The 22,636-nt window shown below is 44.4% G+C and overlaps 1 protein-coding gene across 6 annotated transcripts in view; it reads right to left on the reverse strand.

Moving 5' to 3' along the window:
• Positions 1-22,636, reverse strand: part of MBOAT2 (membrane bound glycerophospholipid O-acyltransferase 2) — a 150,805-nt gene that overhangs the window by 40,368 nt on the left and 87,801 nt on the right. For 5 of the 6 annotated variants that reach the window (XM_081483455.1, XM_081483454.1, XM_081483453.1 and 2 more), the window contains 2 exons: positions 13,763-13,908; positions 9,327-9,404 (listed from right to left, as the gene is read on the reverse strand). The exons of the other annotated variant lie outside the window; for it this stretch is intronic. In XM_081483455.1, coding sequence (XP_081339581.1) covers positions 9,327-9,358 — 32 coding nt within the window. In that variant the 5' untranslated portion in view covers positions 9,359-9,404; positions 13,763-13,908. The remainder of the gene's footprint in view (positions 1-9,326; positions 9,405-13,762; positions 13,909-22,636) is intronic. 6 annotated transcript variants of the gene reach the window in all.

A 22,636-nucleotide genomic window follows, 5' to 3' on the forward strand; every position in this document is an offset into this window, starting at 1 on the left:
ACTGGTCTGAGTGACCTCACCTCTTGGAACTACAGTCTCCTTCTCTGTACAGTGGATAATGACCTGGTGTCTCAAGACAGTAAAGAGTCTGCCTGCAATGCAGGAGACCTGGGTTCGATCCCTGGGTGGGGAAGATACCCTAGAGAAGGGAATGGCAACCCACTCCAGTATGCTTGCCTGGAGAATTCCATGGACAGAGAAGCCTGGTGGGCTACAGTCCATGGAGTCGCAAAGAGTCAGATATGACTGAATGACTAACACTACCAGGACTGTAGGGACAGGTAAGTGGAATATTTGTAGAGAGCACTCAACAAAGTGACTGAACACATAAGTCATTCCACCATTCAAGTTCCAAAGTTCAAGTCCAAACACTCTATTAAATCGTACTGTTTCTAACACAGAGAAGACAAAACCTGCCCATATCAAGCCTACGTATTTACTATAACAATACACCACAGGCACACTCAGCATTCAGCAAGCCCTAATTTCCCCAAACAACTTCCTCATTTCTTACCTAAAAGTAAAGAAAAAGAAATACACCATTCATGCCATCTTTCTCTCTCACAAAATTTCAACATGAACCACATATTTTATGTAAATAGCATGGTGTTTGAAAGCATCAATTCTTTAGCCCTCAGCCTTCTTTATGGTACAGCCCCATTACCTGAGTCCACCTGTGCAAATTCCTTCTTATTCTAACACATTCCGATGTAACAGCAACACCCAAAGTAACAGCATTATTTTCCAAGGGATGTGTGTTTGTATTGTCTTCATCTCCACGTTCGGAGAAGGCAATGGCACCCCACCCCAGTATTCTCGCCTGGAAAATCCCATGGACAGAGGAGCCTGGTAGGCTGCAGTCCATGGGGTTGCTAAGAGCCGGACACGACTGAGGGACTTCACTTTCACTTTTCACTTTCATGCACTGGAGAAGGAAACGGCAACCCACTCCAGTGTTCCTGCCTGGAGAATCCCAGGCACAGGAGCCTGGTGGGCTGCCATCTATGGGGTCGCACAGAGTCGGACACGACTGAAGCGACTTAGCAGCAGCAGCAGCAGCAGCATTTCCACATTAACATATTCTTCCTACTTCAGACAGAAACTCTTGACCCAAGGGAAAGAAACCAACCTTCCTTGCTCACGGATGATTGGGTCCTTTACAGAGATTCAGCTTACAACTGGAAACACAACTTAGAATTCAAAATCTCCAAAAGAGATACTACAGTGACTAGACAGCATAATGGAATCTGAATCAGGTCCTTTCCCAAGCGCAGGGTTTGAGGGTGTGATGTGTGTCTATGTGTGCTCAGTCGCTCAGTCATGTCCGATGCTTTGCGACACCATGGACTGCAGCCCACCAGGCTCCTCTGTCCATGGGATTTTTCAGGCAGGAATACTGGAGTGGGTTGCCATGCCCTTCTCGAGGGGATCCTCCCGACCCAGAGATCAAACCCAGGTCTCCTGCGCTGCAGGTGGATTCTTTACCACTGAGCCACCAGGGATGCCCAAGAGGGTATGATGCTATGTCCTAAAGATTCTTCAGAATCCAACAGGGCCTGGACATCCTACTGCCTCTCACCAAGTAACAGGTTTTCCTTTCTATGAGAATTGAGAATATTTAAAAACCTGAGCTCCTGAGCATAATATGCCTAAAGGCCATTGCATCTTTTTGGATAAAAACTATCTGTATCTTTGTGCTAAGGAAGAGCAACCAACACATATGAGTCCTTCACTGTGCTCAGGACCCTGCTGGCTCCCATCACCTCTCCTCAATCAATTCAGGGTTCTTCCTTGTAACGACACATTCTCATATCATAAAGCTGAATGCTTAAGTAATAAAGTGCAGAAACAAGAAGCCTGGGCACTGGGTGTGATCAGACACACCCAGTTCTCATCCCAGGTTCCTCTCTTACTAACCTGCTACTGGGGAAACAGATCCCCTGGTGCGCCCACCTCCAGGGCTGATGCTAGGATTAGTGCGATCCAAGCACCCTGCACAGCGATGGACACGCAATGATTGCTGCAACATTAACTGCTACGAGGATAAGATAATGTAAAAAACCCATTTTAGAATTACTTGTGGTTTTCTGGTTGAAATACAGCTTCTAGCTCAGGACAGTACAGCAACACCCAAAGGGCCTGCACCTTCACTCCAAGCCACTGAAAGGCTTTTGAGTACCATCCACAGAGAGCAGAAAAGAAAAACTTTTATTAAGAGTCCAGGTTTGTTCCTGCCACATTTTATTCCCTCTCATGGGATCGCAGGTTGTCCTCAGGGATGTTAGTACTTTCCCCTGCAGAGTTTCTGCTGAGCCACTAATCAATGCTCATTACCTTCATGAGGACAGATCTCCAAGTAACTTGAGGCTTCTGCCTGCCAGATGGCATTTCCAACATCCTCATTCCTCCCCAGTGGAGTCAAGAGTTCCTCGTGATAACTCTATTCAGGAATCCACACTGCAGGAGTCCTGTGACCACCGGCGTTGACAGGTGAAGATGGACTCTGGTCCCACCTGCTCTTCAGGGGCATGGAAGACTGAGCTAAAAGCACATCAGCTAAAACTGCTTGGTCCTTCCCTGATCTCACCCCTACCCTAGGGTCGTGGCTCCATACCCAGCCTCGGGGGTAGATAAGCAGGGAGGGATGCAGGCAACACCACAGACTACTGGTCAACCCACCAAGCATGCCATTCAAGGCTCTCCGCACAGACGGATATCCTCTGCTCAGAAATACCCCACCAAAATCAGATGCCAGGGACTTCCCTGGGGGTCCCGTGGCTGAGACTTCACCTTCCAATGCAGAGGGTGTGGGTTTGATCCCTGGTCAGGGAGCTAAAGGCTTCCCTCATAGCTCAGTCGGTAAAGAATCTGCCTGCAGTGCAGGAGAACCAGGTTCCATCCCTGGGTCGGAACGATCCCCTGGAGAAGGAAATGGCAACCCACTCCAGTATCCTTGCCTGGAGAATCCCATGGACAGAGGAGCCTGGTGAGCTGCAGTCCATGGGATCACAAAGAGTTGGGCACGACTGAGCAACTAACACTTCACAGGGAACTAAGACCTCACATGCCTTGCAGACCAAAAAAACCAAAAAAACAAAAAAACATAAAGCAGAGCAATACTGTAACAAATTCAATAAAGACTTTAAAAATGATCCGTGTTAAAAAAAAAATCTTTTAAAAAAAGAGAGATGCAAAAAAAAAGTCCACAAACATGCACTCAACAGAACAGAGAACCTCTCCTTCTGAGCTTCTATCATCCACAGGGTCAACACCGGGATTATAAAAAGTGGAAGGTAGCCCCCACCCCTCTCAAGCAGTTCACAGTCTGGGAGGAGAAAAGGTGAATTCGGTCGCAAACCCTGACCGAAAGCTCTGATGTGACATCAGCGGGAGGAGAAAAACACAGCAAAGCACCTGGTGCCCAGGAACGGCCTCAGAAAGCACCTCTCCCAGCACGGGAACCCTCTTCTTGGCAGCTGAGCCCTGGATGCAGGGAAAAGCACACCTGGGTGCCCAGGTAAGTCAGCTGGTTTAATGCAGTTTAGACTCAAAAAGGTAAAGAGGACGTGACTCAGGTTCCAGAGCTAATGAAATTTCAGTTCAGTTCAGTCACTCAGTCATGTCCGGCTCTTTGCGACCCCATGAACAACAGCACATCAGGCCTCCCTGTCCATCACCAACTGCCAGAGTCTACCCAAACCCATGTCTATTGAGTTGGCGATGCCATCCAACCATCTCACCCTCTGTCGTCCCCTTTGCCTTCTGCCCTCAATCTTTCCCATCATCAGGGTCTTTTCCAATGAGTCAGCTCTTCACATCAGGTGGTCAAAGTATTGGAGTTTCAGCTTCAACATCAGTCCTTCCAATGAACACCCAGGACTGATCTCCTTCAGGATGGACTGGCTGGATCTCCTTGCAGTCCAAGGGACTCTCAAGAGTCTTCTCCAATACCACAGTTCAAAAGCATCAATTCTGCGGTGCTCAGCTTTCTTCACCGTCCAACTCTCACATCCATACATGACTACTGGAAAAACCATAGCCTTGACTAGATGGACCTTTGTTGACAAAATAATGTCTCTGCTTTTTAACATGCTGTCTAGGTTGGTCATAACTTTCCTTCCAAGGAGTAAATGTCTTTTAATTTCATGGCTGTAATCACCATCTGCAGTGATTTTGGAGCCCAGAAAAATAAAGTCAGCCACTGTTTCCCCATCTATTTGCCATGAAGTGATGGGACCAGATGCCAAGATCTTAGTTTTCTGAATGGTGAGCTTTAAGCCAACTTTTTCACTCTCTTCTTTCACTTTCATCAAGAGGCTCTTTAGTACTTGTTCACTTTCTGCCATCTCCACTTCTCTGTTTTGTTCAAAGGGGTGGGTAGCTGAGCCCATGTGACTGTGGGTTGAAGATCACTTTCCTACAGCTTTTACGACGTAATCCCATACAAAGCTTGGTAAACCCGCGAGGCAGGTGTGGTTTTACTGGATGTGTCTATATCTTTTATATGTTTCCTGTAGGTCATTTGCTCTGTTGAAAACTACCTGCCAAGTTGTCAAGAAAAGACTTCAGTTTAATCTCCCAAGGCTAACAGGCTCTTCCCATGTTAACCATCCCACAGGTCTGCTGTTTACACATAAATAAGGGCAGGTACCTGGTGCTATGTTCCAAAATCCGAGGCTGTTCTTTGGAACTCAGAACAAGTCTTCCCATAGAAAAGTTAAAAAACACAAAACTAATATGAAGGGCACTTAGGTTCCCACGCCCATCCACAAAGGCTTTTTTGAGTCCATCGGAACAGCACAGGCCTCAGCCACACTGTGCTACCTTCTCCAGGGAAAAGGCCTCCCACTTCCTGGCTGGTGGGCCTGAAACACAGCTCTACCCTCCTGCCTTTTCTAACCAGCTTTCTTAGAAAGCATCTGCTTCATCACAATAATTCACAGAAAATCAGTAATAAAGTTCATTATTCCATCATTTGTGCTATCACAGGTTTAAAATTACCACTTGGCAAGTTTGATTTCATATTTTGGAAACTAGGAGGAAGAGCATGTGTCTGCTTGCCTCTGTCTTTTCACATCCCTGGGGCAGGAGTGTGCTTAGTACTTGGGGTTGGCCAAATACAGTCCACCTGCTTTTTGTTTTTTTTTTCCCTCATCCTTTTTATTGGCAAGAAGACACATTAAGATCTGTGATGATAATGTAAACATTGCAAGCATCCTTTCACAATCAAAATTTAGTCATTTTTTTGGTAGTTTAGATAGTTGGGCAGTTATTTCACAGTTATGTGAAAATGAGAATATTTCAATTACAGAAGCTAAATTCCCACTACAAAAGGGATCAAGTTCAACATCTTTTGACTGTAAGTAAAACTACTTTTTGTGCCTGTAGGACTCCCCGGATCACAAATATTTATAATGAAATGCATATTTTTTTTTGTAAATGAGGTCTCATGGACTCATGGTCAAGTTTGTTGTTCACATACTGTCTAGTGTACAACAAGAGGACTGAAAAAACCTATGACAAGACTGTGTATCCTATACAGTCTAAAATATTTGCTCTCTGGTCCTTCACACACAGTCTACCAACCTCTGCTCTCAGAAATAACAGGCAAACTTGTGAAAGTTAATTTCTCCCCAAACTAATTAAGGAGAATCAATATCCCAATATACAGGACCTTCTATTCCTAAATACTCTTTCTTTTTTTTGCCTCTATCATTTAAGGTTTTTAAACTTTTCCTCAAAAATTTCAAAGCTTATAGGAAAACGTAGACTAGAAAAAGCACTGAATTCTAGAATAAATTTTAAAGGTAAATTATCTCATTATGGATCAGAATAAAACAGCATACATGTAAGTGCTAAAGGAAGCTACAAAATTAAAGCTTATATTAAAATATTTTAATTTACAAATGGATTTGTTACAGAGATTGCAAAAACTACACTATGAATAGCTTACAAAATGTACAAAAATAAGAGATCCAAGAATTTTTAAATTGTTAAATACTCAGGAAGTCCAAATCCTTCACTTAAAAAAATTTAGACCCTCGATGTTCGAAGAAACATATTATACATACCATGTAAAACTAGACTAAAAGAAATAAACAGAAGTGTATTATATTTACATAAACAATAACTTTAAACAACAGAGGAATGCTATAAGCCCCACCGAGCATATTTGAATTAAATTCTTCAGTTCGAATCCATTGAACACTTAAAATTAATGTGAAAGTCTGAGTGAAAAAAGGGATTAAAAGAAAAAAAAACAAGAAGGAAAAAGGCAAAATCAAACAGAAAAACATATCAGTATAAACTGAAATGGAAGGGGTTAAAAGAGATGAAAGACACACTTTCTAAATTAATTACTTCCTCTTTATTGCCAACACTTGCAACTAAAGTGGCAAACCCATTTACCCTCACCTGCTCCACTGATGGTGTCAAATTCTAAACATTGGCAGTACATACAGTACTCTTGCCAGGAAAATCCCATGGATGGAGGAGCCTGGTAGGCTGCAGTCCATGGGGTCGTGAAGAGTCGGACACGACTAAGCGACTTCACTTTCACTTTTCACTTTCATGCGCTGGAGAAGGAAATGGCAACCCACTCCAGTGTTCTTGCCTGGAGAATCCCAGGGATGGGGGAGCCTGGTGGGCTGCCGTCTATGGGGTCGCACAGAATCGGACACCACTGAAGCAACTTAGCAGCAGCAGCAGCAGCATGCGCACAGAACATACTGTCAAAGAGCAATGAAACCAACTGTCTCCGACTGCGGGTCCACAGCCGCACCACCCAGCAGAGCTTCCCACCACCACAGAAATGTTCTCCGTGTGCTGCTGAATACAGAGGCCACCAGCCACCTGTGGGGGTCGAGCACGTGCCATGTGGCCAGGGTGGCTGAACAACTAGGCTTTAGACGTTAATTCACTTAAATCTACAGGCCGCACGTGGCTAAGGGCTCCAAACCAGACCGGGGCTGAAGGTCTAAAAGGTAGCTTCACAGACTGCCACTGCCTTTCAGAAAAATAAACAACTTCCTTTGACTGAATATGAATTTACTAACCTTCCTACTTGGGGGCTTCTTAGGTGGCGCCAGGGGTAAAGAACCTACCTGCCAATGTAGGAGAGGTAAGAAATCGCAGGTTTGATTCCTGGGTTGGGAAGATCCCCTGGAGGAGGGCATGACAACCCACTCCAGTATTCTTGCCTGGAGAATTCCCTTGGACAGAGGAGCCTGGTAGGCTATGGTCCAGAGTGTCGCAAAGAGTCAGACACGACTAAGTGACTTAGAGCACACATGTGCGCGCGCACACACACACATACACCCTTCCTACTTAGAAGCATGTTATGACTTTCGTTCACGCAGGTATATACAAGTCCTCTGTTGTCAGTAACCCCATCAGATTTTCCTTCTTTTTCCTGATTTACAACATGAAGCTCCTTTTCTCAGATATTAAGTACAGTTTCACCTTGAACCTGTCATCTGTGTGAGATTTCATAAGCAGAGTTGCGATGGTGTAAAAACTGCTTCACATGATACATAATCATGGAAGCAGTCTAGATGCCCATCAGCAGATGAATGGATAAGGAAGCTGTGGTACATATACACAATGGAATATTACACAGCCATTAAAAAGAATACATTTGAATCAGTTCTAACGAGGTGGATGAAACTGGAGCCTATTATACAGAGTGAAGTAAGCCAGAAAGAAAAACACCAATACAGTATACTAACTCATATATATGGTATTTAGTTAATCGGTAAAGAGAACCCTGTATGTGAGACATCAAAAGAGACACAGATAAATAGAACAGTATTATGGACTCTATGGGAGAGGGCGAGGGCAGAATGATATGGGAGAATGGCATTAAAGCATGCAAATTATCATATGTGAAACGGATCGCCAGTCCAGGTTCGATGCATGATACAGGGTGCTCGGGGCTGGTGCACCGGGATGACCTGGAGGGATGGGATGGGGAGGGAGGTGGGAGGGGGGTTCTGGAAGGGGAAAACATGTACACTCATGGTGGATTCATATCAATGCATGGCAAAACAAATACAATATTGTAAAGTTAAAAAATAGATAAATATACTAATTTAAAATTAAAAAAAATATTTTACTCCTCCTCTTAAAAAAATTAGAGTCAAAACACCAAGAACCTAGAGTGCTGGCATACAGCAGGGAGAAGGATCCAGGAAGACAGGGGGCACTGCTGGAAACTGAGGGAAGACATGGCATGAAAGCAGATGGGGAGACCCATGAGTCACCAAAGATGCAGAACAGAGTGAGATTTGGGGGGAAAAAAAACCTATTAAATTAGCTACAGGTCCATCATTCCTTGTATGAAAACTCCTGAAGCCACACATATGTCAGGATTCAGAGACATGGTGCACCACAGGTAACACAGAACACCCGCAAGGATCTGCCACCAAGGTCTGTGGGTACCTCGGCCCCTGGGTGTTCAACCACGTCTATTTCCAGTGTCCAGTGTCCATCTCTGGCCCAGACCTCCACCAGCTCCCAGCATCGATTAACTGTCTCACAGACACTCTAAAGTCCACAGGCATCTATTCGGCAAATACTCAAGAGTGTTTACTACATACCAAGCACTGTTTTAGGTGAACATCTTGCCTGGGGAATTGCATGGACGGAGGAACCTGGCAGGATACAGCCCATGGGGTCGCAAAGAGTCGGACACAACTGAGCAACTAACACCCCCCCACACACATTGTTTGAAATGCTTATCTCCTAGACATGCTCCCCACCCCCAGACTTCCCTATGCTCAGAAATTCTGCTTCCATTTCCCTTACTGTTCACACCGGGAACCTGGGGTCACCCTGACACCTTTCTTTCCCATCAATCACCAAGTCCTTCCACACATGCCTTCTAAATCTCTCTCTAATCTATTTGCTTACTCCATCTCTGCACTGCTGTCACCCTAAGACTAAGCCAGTGGTCCTTACCCGGAAGTGGTCTGGCCCCAAAAGAAACATGTGAAACTGGAAACATCCATGGTTGTCACAATCTAGGGAGGAGAGGCTGCCAGCATCAAGTGGGCAGGAGTGATGGATGGTGCTCAGCATCTTACAGGGCACAACAGTCCCACCCACCAAAGAATGCTCCAGCCTCAGCCATCAAGAGCACTGAGGCTGAGAAACCCTGCTCTGAGTACATGAAAGGGTGATGCATACCATTGGTTTTGTTTTTATATCAATTATGGTCTTGAAAAAATGATCATAATTCAGAACAATTTTTAATGTGGTAAAATTCTATTGGGCCCAATTCGATTATGTTGGAACCTGTCTCATACGTGAATAAAGCGAGCACTTACTTGTGCATGTTCTCCACTCCTATTATGACCATGATACAGTAGGAAATTCCACTTTGTACAAGAAAATGTAAGGCATACCTGTAAAAAGTAAGAGCACTGTTAGAAGGGTCAGAAGGGCCTACACACAAACATTGAGTTGAAATGATTCAGGATAAAAAGTGCTTACGCATAACTCAGAACATTCCCAGAAAAAAAATAAGGAAGCAAAACCTCCAAAGGCTAACACTCTGTGGATACCCTAGAGGAGTCTCATCTTATAAGCCCCACAAGGGCTGGAAAAATAAGAACTCCAGAAAGCCACACTTGGGGGCTGAGCATCCCACATTTCCCAGCTACATGAAAGCTCCATGGGGTCCCGAGACGGAAGCATTACTGCTTTTCCATCACTAAGGCACAAGTATGAAAAGGAGTGAGAAACCTGGATTTCAGAATCGTCCTGACAGACATCACTTAGTTGTTTACCTGACTGACTGCACCAATACAGCTGTGGATCTGCGGTAGTCTTTGCAAGTGTAGTATTTACAAAAGAGCCCAAAATACTAAGTATTAGAATTCATTTAAAAGCAGGTGCACCCAAACTGATTTATTCTGAAAACACGATGGCTCAAGTCAAAGAAGTGTCCTTATACAAATCTAGTCAATCCTTAATTTGCAGTAATCCATCTACAAAACATTCTCATGGAAATAATACAGTGTTTTCTAATGTTCTAATGTAGAAACACACCATTAAATGAGAGAACTAATTTATCCATCCATTCACAAAAGTCAGGCAAAATATGATTTGGATCTCTGGTTTTAAAATCCATCCAGGGGACTCCCTGGGTGGTCCAGTGGTTAAGACTCTGCCTTCTAATGCAGGGGATGTGGGTTCAGTCCCTGACTGGGGAACTAATATCCCACATGCCATGCAGCTACTGAGCCTGCACACCATGACTAAGATCCAATGCAGCGAAATAAATAAATACTTTAAAAAAATAAAAATAAAATCCCTCCTACTTCCCTGGTGGCTCAGACGGTAAAGCATCTGCCTACAATGTGGGAGATGCAGGTTCGATGCCTGGGTCGGGAAGATCCTCTGGAGAAGGAAATGGCAACCCACTCCAGTACTCTTGCTTAGAAAATCCCATGGACAGAGGAGTGTGGCAGGCTACAGTCCATGGGGTCACAAAGAGTCAGGCACGACTGAGCGACTTCACTCTTCAAACTATCCCTAAGACTGTGCACACATGTGCCTGCATGCGCGCACGCACACACACACACACACACACACGTGCAAAATTTCTATTTTCTTTGCCCTTTGATAGCATGAATAATGTATGAAAAAATGTTGAAATCATTGTATACAATTTAAAGTATTAATAAGGATCTTAAACTATGATTAAAATTACTTTCTAACCTAAGCATCATAGAATAACAGGCACCTCCATTGTGGAAAGCTACTTAATTATTTTTAACTTTCCACAGAAATATTAAGAAGTAGGCTCCAAGGCAGGTATAGAAGATACTTATCTTACCCATTGTAAGGAGTTCATCTGCCTGTCTCTTCCTCTGCCTAACACACACACACACATACACATACACACACACACAGGGAAACAAAGCTGGCCTACTATATAACCAGAGGGCCACCAATCAGAAAAACATATGGGTCCATAAACTGAAACAGAAAGGAGCTGGCTACTGTGCTGAGCTCCCTTCTGCAGCATTATGTCCTTCAGGCCTCACAACCACCACTGGTTCCATTTTACAGGTGAGAAAAGTGATGCTAACAAGGCTGAATATTGTGTCCAGTCACAGCGGTGCCAGGCTGAGGCACCCACAGTGGAATTCAGGTCTGTCTGGATTCAGTCTAAGCTCCAGTCCATTACCCTGCACTGCTATCAAATAGCTAAACAAGTAATTAAAAGTATAAACTAATTATCAGTTAAAAGAAATTTATAGATGATGGTTCAAAAAAAAAAAGCTGAGGCCAAATACAAGTAGGTAAAAGAGTCAATTATATTTAGGCAACCACTAACATAGTCTTCCAAAAGACAACTTGTCAAAATCAATAGGAGATAGGATTGCCTTCAAGGCTAACAAAACAAAGTGCTAAAATGCAAAACAGAAGGACACTCAACTTCCCCACTTATATCAAGTAGCAAAGAATTATCTTTTACCTGGTGCAGAGGCATAAACAATCTCTTTTCCCAAAGAAAAGAATATATAAAGTTTCTCCTTCAAGGAAAGAATAAGAGTACACTTTTTTAAAATCCTAGTTATCACATATAAATGGACATACTTATGACCACCTGACCTTAAGGTGAGTTCCTCGGGACACTTGGATAGAGTATCTGAGAAGACCTCACAGCAAGAAAGCACACTCCCCAATCCATAAACACCTCTCCCTCCAGCAGGACTCCCAGTCACACAGGCCCAGGAAACACGGATCACATCTCGGTCTTCTCTGTGTCCACAGACCACAAAGTGAAGGGTGTCCGGAGCTGGTCACTTTGGACAAGCCTTCCCCACCCCTTACAACATGCTGCCGACAATGGAAATGTAGACATAGAGAAAAGACTTTTGGACATAGTTGGGGAGAGAGAAGGTGAGATAGTAGAGAGAGTAGCATGGAAACATATACATTGCCATGCATAAAAGGGATAGCCAGTGGAATTTGCTATATGATGCAGGGAGCTCAAGTCAGGTGTTCTGTGACAACCTAGAGGGGAGGGATGGGGAGGAAAGAGGGAGGGAGGCTTAAGAGGGAGAGGACATATGTACACCTGTGGCTGATTCATGTTGATGTATGGCAGAAACCAACACAATATTGTAATTATCCTCCAATTAAAAATAAAATAAAAATTTTTTTAAATGAAGCAAAAACAAGAAAAAATATGCTGACAAAATATACGTTGAACACTGACATATGTATGGGTAAAATGTGTAAACTGGGATATGCTTGAAAATTCTCCAGAAAAATACGTTGAGGAAAGAATGAAATAAGAATGGTGGGATTTTACCAATTGTTGAAGCTGGATAATGGGCATTTGAGGGTTCATTCTATTATTATTCTATTATTTCTATTATTTTCTATTTCTATTCATTTCTATTATTTCATATCTATTATTTTGCATTTGAAAAGCTCTGTGATACAAAGTTAAATATGCACACATACACACCCATGGCGTGATTTAAGATAAGTTTAAATAGAAATCCCCCGAGAAACTGAAGAAAACTTTGATGCTATCAAGGAAGGGGAGAAACCATGCCTAGATCTGATTTAAGAAATCGCATAGAAACCCTGGGACTCCACACACACCTACCACTGGCAGGGCCTATCAGAGGACTGGTCACGGGGCAACAAGGCAGAGAAGGAATAAATGATCCTTAACTGAATTTTCATGAGTTTCTAGGACACATGTACGGTTGCCAGAGGAAAAAACTAGATCAAGAAATACCAGTATATTTCAGCCCTCCCAAGAATCAAAAACCACCTCCCAGAACAAACACGGGGGCATTGTCAAAATCCACCAGTCTACACCCACAACAGGAACTACCCCAAACCATTCATCAAGCGACTGCACTAGCATTCTCTCAGGGAATCTGCATCTCAAACAACAATCTGCCAAAGAGCAAACACAGCCAATGAGCCAGCAGCATAAGCTCTCAGGTAAGAAGGAGATGGAGAAGGACAGGGAAGCCTGGCATGTTGCAGTCCGTGGGGTCACAAAGAGTCGGACACAACTGAGTGACTGAACAACAGCAAGAAGGAACGTTCAGGAGGAATCACCAAGAATCCTTCTACTGAGCATCTCTGCTGTTTCGTCAAGACACTGTGCTTTCCTCCTACAACCAGCGTCATCTGGGACAAAGAGGAACTACGGTGTGTCTGTATTTATTACAAGAATAGTCCTGATAATGAAGAAAGGCGCAAAGCGGAAGAAACATGGACACATGTGGAGCATCTGAAAGGCCATAAACAGAAGCTTTCCATTCAGAAATAACTCTTCCCACCAAAACCAACCCAACAAAAAATCCAATCTGGCTAATGGCAGAATATAGAAAATGATAACAGAGCTCTATTGATGGGCTTTACCAGCCTCTTACAAGCCACTTGCACAGAAAGGAACAAGTTATTTTAAACGGTTCATGTGTCCTGGCATAAAAGATCTGCAAAATAGGTGGAAGAGCTACTCATGACAGAATAACATGTCTTGATGTCTTTTTTCTTCATCTGTCCTTTTTCATAAGTTATAAACAGTAAACTGTCCTTCGAGCCCAAACTGAAGAGACAGAGCCCACTTTCCACTCTTTATCTTTTCTATTAAAAATAAAAAATGGAAAATGTTATAGGTAAATATAAGGACAAAACACTACATAGTGTATTTTTCTACACACTCAATTCACAAAGACATCCAAAATCTTCATTAAATATGATCAAAATAATTACTTACCATCCAAAGCAAAAAAGTGCAAGATAAAGGCCCAAAAGGGTAGCAACGACATGTCTTATAAAAGAGCTAGTTTTGCTTGAATGTAGGTAAGTTCGAAACCAAATGGCTGCTAGCAAGGCAAAGAGTTGGCACACTACAAAGTTGACCTGCAAAGAAAAATTAAAATTTTGTATTAGCAACACAGACTTGAATTTTTCATTTGATGTTACATTAAAATTCTCATGACAAAAACATCAAGGTTATTACTTAAAATTAAGATCTTCCAGTTTGCTAAAGAAATGAAAACAAAAACCAGGGCGTCTTTCCCAGGATGACAACCTCAAGTTCAGAGGGAAGGGCTGATGCACACGTCAGTGCTACACGCAACAGGGACACTGGCACCCAGCATGGGGAGAGGCTGGGAGGGGGCCTGGGAAGAATCTGGAAGACACGGGGATGCAGACGCAGAAACGGAAAGCACAGGGTACCATATGGTTAGAGGGAAAGAGAAACTTATTTTAATGACTTGAGCGACCCTGTAACTGGTAGAGAAGAAGAGTTTTGAGCTTCTCCTAAACTCCTCTGGGTTAAGATCCAGTCAAGATCCTTGAGAGTCTATGGGATGAACCCTCTGCCATTAGGAGTTCAGTGGCATCCCTGGCAGAGGAGTCAAGGGGATGCTGTTAGTCTAAAGCCAGCGCTGGAAGGAACCACGTGTCTCAGCTCCAGGGGCCTCAGGGACTGGTCCAGGAGGTCAGCAGGTGAACAAGAGGAAGGAGCCCCCAGAAAGCCGTGAGAGAAAGAGACCACCCCTGAGCCCACCAAGGCCAGTCCTTAAACGTCCTCATAACAGTAGGGATGACATAGCCCTCGATTTATAGGAATGAAACACAAGCTGGCAACAGGACTGCAGCTCCTTTTTCTCCCTTAACACTTCTTTTGCCCTCACAAAATGATTTTTTTAAAAAAGACTACAAACAAGACTCTCCTGTGGTATTAAAGACTTGAGAAAAACCTCCTTTTCTGTCTCTTATGAAGTAGGTTCTCATAGAACAGTAAGAAATATAGGTCTTAAAATCTACAAATAAAACAAAAATCTATTTGACATTAGGAACCTGTAAGAAACACATAACAACAACAAAACCACTGTTTCAGGAAGCTAAATTAGGAATAAATCACCCAGCCATATGTCAGTGCGGCCACAGATCCACAGAGATATCTCTGCCCAGAGACACAGACAACTATGTGATTTTTCTTGCATTACAAGGAGAAAAACAGTTGGACATTGTTGTACATTGCCTGAGAGACCATTGTTCTTTGAAACAGTTAAACTCAATACAAGCAAATGTCATTCCAACAGGTTCTAATAAGCACTTGTTTTCTCCTAAAGGGTTCCAAGAATACTTTTTTAATTAAGCGAAAAGTAGATATACCAGAAAGATGAATATTGACATTAAAAATTATTCACATCTACAAAGCTTCCTAAAGTTTAAAAACCTTCTTTCAAATATCTTGTAACTAAACAAAAATGCATGGAGCATTTATTCTGGGCAGAGCATAGGAGTCATAAAATGCGTAAGTCCCACTGCCGGCCCTGGACGGATTCAGAATCTAATGAAAAAAGGTAACACGTACACAAGGAAGGAAGGTCAACTCAGTTATTAAAGGCTGGACAGAAAGTACTTCGAGGACACCCTAAAGGAGAGCGCGTGAAGGAGTGACCCTCACCAAGTAGGTGACATGAGACGTAATTACAGCGGAGCTCAGTAACCATGGAGGACTCGCTCCCTCCCTCTCCCTCCTCCCTCTCCTTCCTCCCTCTCTTGTCTAACCTAAAACAAACTGTGAATTACTACTGAAGCATTCCAGAACTGCTGCATGAAGAATTCTGTTACCTCTATAACCATTTGTTTCAACACAGTCATCTTACAGATAAAGAGAATGAGATCAGATCTCACACTCCAGACACTGAATAGGTATCTTCGGGGGCAGGCGCCAAAGTCGACAATTCAAAAAGAAAAACACAGGTCCCGGTCACTCTCCAGGGGTGAGAACCATGGTGTTGGAAAATCAGAGAAAGGGCATCTTCAACAAAAACCAAAGAACCCAAGGTGAAGGAAGCACTCACTGAGGCTTGCTGAGTGCAGTGGGAGCAGTGCGGGAGGGGGTCCGAATGTGGGGAGGGGGAGTCAGAATGCGGGGGCAGGGGTCCGGAATGCAGGGGTGGGGGGATGGGGGAGGCTGTTCAGAGACGGAGGGGCTCTGCATGCCATGTGGAGGCACTCAGGGTTGAGGCCATGCGTGATGCAGAAATATGGGTGATTTAATAAGCGAGTGATGGGACCCAAGCTCAGCGCCCGCCGACCGGGGACGGAGCGAGGGGTGCACAGGACAATCTGGAGGCCACGGCTGGTCTGGCCACCTTGAGCCAGGACGGCAGAGCAGGTTCAGAGAACGCTCGGGCAGTCAGGGCACTGACCGGGGCCTGAGAGGCCAGGAGAGGCCACCAGCACCAGGGGACGGAGACATGAGCCCATGCGGGGCGCGAGGGTCCAGGGGAGAATGAGCCCTCCTCGCGTGCGCTCAGTCCCAGAGCACTGGGGGGCCAGCGCGCACACTCGGGGAGCATGTCCAGGCCCTCAGAGCAGATGCGCATCTGAGAGTGATGCACACGGCAGAAGGGGCGCTGTGAAAGAGACGGGGGACCCAGGGCAGAACCCCACAGCCTGCAAGCCATGGCCCAGCCTGGTCAGGGCTGCAAGGAGGCTCATGAGGCCGTGAGCACCGTCAGGACACAGGGCGCTTGCGGCTGAGACCAGCCGCCTGACTTGGCAACTGCAGCTTCCCCAGGAGCCTGGCTGACAGCACGTGCAGGGCAGAAGGGCACAGGTGAGGAAGCGAGGTCTCCGGGTTTAGATAACCCGGCCGTGAATAATTCAGACCTGATCCACGAGGGGCCAGGACCGCTGTGCAGAAGACAGACACCTACACGCGTAAAGCGGGCTCCTGGTCCTAAAGCACACAGAACTAGAGTTCACCTCAAGTGTCCGGGAGCGAACCCCGGGAGCAGGTGCCGTCGATCACCCTGACTGGGGGGAGCCAGAGGTACACTTGGTACCCAGGCCTTGGAGAGCCGGACTGCAAAGGAGACGGATTCAGCCCATCAGACGATGGTGGGAGCTCCAGGAGGAGGGACCAGCACAATTGATATCAAGCAAAAAACCTCTAGGACAGGCAGGTGGGAATATCCAGACTGTTCCTTTATACAGAAGGAAAGAGTACACACCCAGATGTCCAAATAGCACTTATGAATTGAAACCACGTCTTAGTCATTGTTTCATGGGTGGGGTAGGTCAGGGGAGGCAACGCATGCTGGAGAGGAGAAACAACAAGAACAAAGGAAGGGACCTACAAGGCTGGGAAGGAGACCCAACACATGCGGGGACTCTCCCCTGCTCCTATCCTTTGATCCGCAAACGAGGGGCTGCTTCCCCAGTTCACTCGGCTAGCTCAAGGTCACCTACAGTAACAGTGAGCACCCCGGGCTCCAACTCACATCTGAGTCTAGGCTGCTCCCTGGCTGCCTCTCTACTTCTAGAGAACGTACGAAGGTCCAACTTGATGGCTACGGGCGAGACCACAGAGGGAATTTGTGACCTGCAAAATACGTCCATTCTGGTTAACAAAATGCCAACACTTAATACACACACGAGCCTGTGTACACTTGTTCCTGCTGTTACGGGTCAATCCTTCGCACAAGCTTTCTTCCAAATGGAAAGAAATTTAGACTGAAACAACGTCATGTTCCTTTTTTTCAACACCATTTTGCTGAAAATATACCTACGCAAATGACCTGATGTGCCTTAAAGAAACTGCCCCCAAGAAGTTTGGGAGTGAGGCAGGTGAGAGGGGAGGCAGGGCACAACACAAAGAAAGAAGCAAGGGTGAAAACTCTAGCTCATTTAAGACGCCTCTGCAACACTTCCCATTTTATACAAAAGAAGCCTTTTGTGAAAAGTTGCACACAGAAGTACCTATGAAAGCAGCTGTTGTAGACACACCAGAAGATGCCTTCTAAGGAGCATGCTTCACATGAAGGGGTGAGAGAAGAATTTTCTTTGACATCAAATGATGTGGTTCAATCTCACAATTAAGGCAGTGTCCAGGCATGCAGGCTTAAAGCCTGCTACTGAGTAAATTTATGACACTCCAAAGAAATAGCAGGGCTTCCCTGGTGGTGCAATGGTAAAGAACCCACCTGCCAATGCAGGAGATGAGGGTTGGAGCTCTGGTCCAGGAAGATCCCCCAGAGAAGTAAATGGCAACCCACTCCAGTATTCTTGCCTGGAGAACCCTATGGACAGAGGAGCCTGGTGGGCTGCTGTCCATGGGGTTGCAAAAGAGTCAGACACAACTGAATGATGGAACAACAACAAAAGAATTAACAGTAAAAGTCACTTATTTTTAAGGTTATTCAAAGAAATTATTAATAATGTTCCAAAATAAATTTATACAAGCATGTAGGGAGGGAAGGGTCCAAGATAGTGACATCAGAAGAGGACCCTAACCCTAACCTCCTCCCACACCAAACCAACAGCTACATGTCGTATGAAAAAATGTGTAAACTGCCACCCATGCCATACAAGTTAATTAGCTCCACGTCAGAGCTAAGCATTCCATAATGAGCCAACAACTGACTTACATAAGTTCAGAGTGAAAAACGTTAAATTTCAAGGCAGCTCAACATGAAGGGCAACATTAGAAAGACAAGTACCATCTGATGTCACTTGTATGCGGAATCTAAAATATGACACAAATGAATCTGTCTATCAACAAAGGTCCTTCTAGTCAAAGCTATGGTTTTCCAGTATCCCAGTATCACGTATGGATGTGAGAGTTGAACTATAAAGAAAGCTGAGCACTGAAGAATTGATGCTTTTGAACTGTGGTGTTGGAGAAGACTCTTGAGAGTCCCTTGGACTGCAAGCAGATCCAACCAGCCCATCCTAAAGGAAATCAACTGTGAATACTCATTGGAAGGACTGATACTGAAGCTGAAACTCCAATACTTTGGCCACCTAATGCGAAGAACTGACTCATTGGAAAAGACCCTGATGCTGGGAAAGACTGAAGGCAGGAGGAGAAGGGGACGACAGCGGATGAGATGGTTGGATGGCATCACTGAGTTGATGAACATGAATTTGAGTAGGCTCCGGGAGTTGGTGACGGACATGGAAGCCTGGCGTGCTGCAGTCCATGGGGTCATGAGAAATCGGACACGACTGAACTGAACTGCAGTGATGAAACAGAAACAGGCTCACAGACATAGGGAGGGAACAGACTTGTGGTTGCCAAGGGGGAGGGTGTCGGGGAGGGATGGATTGAGGGTTTGGGATTGGCAGATGCAAACTACCATATACAGAATGGATAAACAAAAAGGTCCTACTGTATAGCACAGGGAACTATATTCAGTACCTTGTGATAAACCATAATCAAAAAGAATATGAAAAAGAATATGTATATATGTATAAGTGAATCACTGTGCTGTACAGCAGAAATTCACACAACTTTGTAAATCAACTCTACTTCAATAAAACTTTTTAAAACGATGATGTGCAATACTCAATAAATAACAGAAGTACCCCCTAAATCAGCTGCTGCCTCTGTATCTCTATCAGTAGAAGACAAACTATATCTAACGGTACTTTTCTATCAGTATAAAAGGCTTTTGGATAGCACACTTACATCCTCAGCTGGTGGCTCACAAGGGAAACAGGCCGTCTTGGGGAGACCCTGCAGGGGCGGAGCTGGGGGAACGAGGCGCAGAGCCCATGGACAAGGATCAGAGTGGTCCTCGAGGCCCCACAGACACAACCTGCAGCATCCTCAGCACTGTGCTTGCATCCAGGTAAGTGTAAGTCCAGCTGTGCAGTAACCACCTACACCGCTGACTAGAACTAGATTCTTGAATATTTGATCCAGAATTTTTATTCCCCTGGTCTGAAACAGAACCTCAAATTCTTTTTTTTTTTTAATTCCCCAGGCAAAGCTGGTGTGCTTTATGTTTCAGAAATGTGTCCTCATCAACGAACCTCAAAGTCAAGCAGATATGATGGGGCCCAAATGCGATTGCAAGAATCACTCTTTAAATCTTTAGGAAATAATATAAATTAAATCCACATAAGATACCATTATATATCAACCAGATTGCCAAATGTTTCGAAGTCTGACAATACTGGTGTGGAGTGATGGGGTCTCTCACACATGCTGACCCAAACACTTGAGGGCACAGCTAAGCGTCTTCTTACAGGACTACAGCTACTCGCTCCCTGTGACTCAGCCAGGCCACTATGCAGACGGACAACGTGGGGGTCAGGAGACATGATCAAGAATGTTCGGAACTGTGCTGCTCCTAATAGCCAAGTGCCAGAAAAAACCCAACGCCCATTACCACCAGGAAAATGGCTAAATACACTGTGGTATAGTCATACAATACGTAACTACACAGACAACGAAAGTGAAAAATTACAGCTTCTTACAGCATATGGACTAAACACATGCTCTATGTGAAAGAAGCCGTGCATCTCTTGAATTTAACTCAGAGGAACACATACAACATATAAACATATATTTATAAAACGTTCCCCCAAACAAGCAATCAACCATATTGTGTGGGATGCCCACGTGAGTGGTAAAACTACTTTTTTTTTTGTTCAGCTGCTAAGTCATGTCTGACTCTTTGCAACCCCTTAACTGTAGCCCACCAGGCTCCTCTGTCTATAGAACTTTCCAGGCAAGAATACTGCAGTATGTTGCCATTTTCTCTTCCAGGGGATCTTCCTGACCCAGTGATCAAACCCACATCTCTTGTGTTTCTTGCATTATCAGGCGGATTCTCTACCACTAGTGCCACCTGGGAAGCCCACTGGCACTCAAAATATAACAGCTCATATTTTATCTTCTTTCTTAGAGACCTGACGCATTCTACTGAACATTCTGTAGACAATTACTGTTTAGGCAGAAGAAACAATGCAGACAAGGCAGATCCTGCACTCAGAAAACTGAGAGGTGTGCAAGAAGACACACAGACCAATGAGAACAATGGTGGCCACTAAGGGGGCTGGGAGAAAGAGGACTGGCATCAGGCAGTCCTCTGGGGACTCCATCCTGACTCCCAGATTATACAGCAACTGCCTATTCTAATCCCACAGAAACAAAACACACCAGGCTCAGCCAGCAAAGACCCACGTCCGCCAGGACAGGCCTGTCCCTTAAGTGTTCTCTTCTCGTCCTCCCCAGACAACAGCATGGAGAGCTGCAAGGTGAGAGCCCAGACATCCCCTAGCCTCCTACTCCAAGCTAAATTCAACATCGTTAAAAACAGCCAGACTCCCGGGGGTTCATTAACTGACAGATCCTGAAGCGTATTCTCAGATCATCTGCAGAAACCAAAAAAGCAGTCAGCGTTTTCAAAGGCACCAAAAACAGAAGCAGAAAGCAAAGGATTTGATCAAGATGCCAGCAATGAAAAGGACCTATCTCCTACCTACCATGTTGACGAGAGCATATTTAATTTCAGTCTTGCCATCTATACAAGATTCCTATGATCTAAGAAGGAATTTGTTTCTGTCTACCTCTGAAATTAAAACATGTTCGATTAATTGCATCTACAGTTGCTAAATTATGAAGCTCAAGTAAAAGCAATCTGCGGAAACAAGCTGAATCCAGATAAAATAAACTCGCCATACACACATCCCAAAATATCGCACACAGCACAGACACAAAGAAGAGGCTGGTCTGCTTCCCATCAACAGGGCTTGTCGAGTGTCCTCTGACGAGTGACTGACTAGGAGCGCATCGCTTAACAGGATAAAGAGGAATAAATATAAGAACAAGGAGGCATCTCCCCTTTTACTGGCAGTGCTTGGAGTGAGAAAGACAGAGATAGTGTGTGAGTGTGTGAAATGTTTATCTCTTAGGTGGTTACAAATAATATTAGCAAACCAGAAGTCCTGCTGAAGGGAAAAAGGAAGAGGAATCTAAATTCACACTGACTGAATAAACAAATCCTAGCACATTCACACAGAGGATATTACTTAGCAAAAAAAAGGAATGAACTATTGTGACACACACAAAATAGATGAATCTCAGAATAATTTAAGTTTATAAAAGAATTTGGAACAAAAGAAGAGAATGATTCTATTTATATCAATTTCTAGAAAAAGTGAACTGATCCATAGTGACCAAAAGCAGATCAGTCTCCACCTCAAGGCCAAAGGCTCCCCAATCCCCACCTGAAACGCACAGGACGCAGACACGACACCTCACCCTTCACATCAGAACTCAAACATCACATCTTCAAAAGCCCCACACACCTTCCAAGCTAAAGCAGCATTCCCAATTGTTTTTTTAAATTTTCTCCACAGTATAGCTGATTTACAACATTGCTCCAATCGCTGCTGCGCAGCAAAGTGACTGTTACATATATGTTCCTTTTTTTAAGCTTTTTTTGATGTGGACCATTTTTTAAAGTCCTGGATTTGCACCTGTATTATGTTTTGGTTTTTGGCCATGAGGTATGTACGATCTTAGCTCCCAGACCAGGGATCAAACCCTCATCCTCTGGCATTGGAAGACAAAGTCTTAACCACTGGACCACCAGGGAAGTCCCACATTATTCCTTTTTTACATTCTTTTCAATTAGGTTTATCACAGGATATTCAATATAGTTCCCTGTGCTCTACAGGAGGACCCTCTTGTTTACCTACTCAATTGTTTTTTAACATATACTATGGATAGGGGAGCCTGGCAGGCTACAGTCCATGGGGACCTAAGTGCTACTGAGTAAAAAGTACCTATCCTAAAAACAAAAGCCAATTTCAGTTATCCTATTAA

This window comes from Giraffa tippelskirchi, chromosome 4, assembly GCF_054371585.1.
Source record: "Giraffa tippelskirchi isolate mGirTip1 chromosome 4, T2T-mGirTip1v1.2.pri, whole genome shotgun sequence".
Classification (NCBI taxonomy): domain Eukaryota; kingdom Metazoa; phylum Chordata; class Mammalia; order Artiodactyla; family Giraffidae; genus Giraffa; species Giraffa tippelskirchi.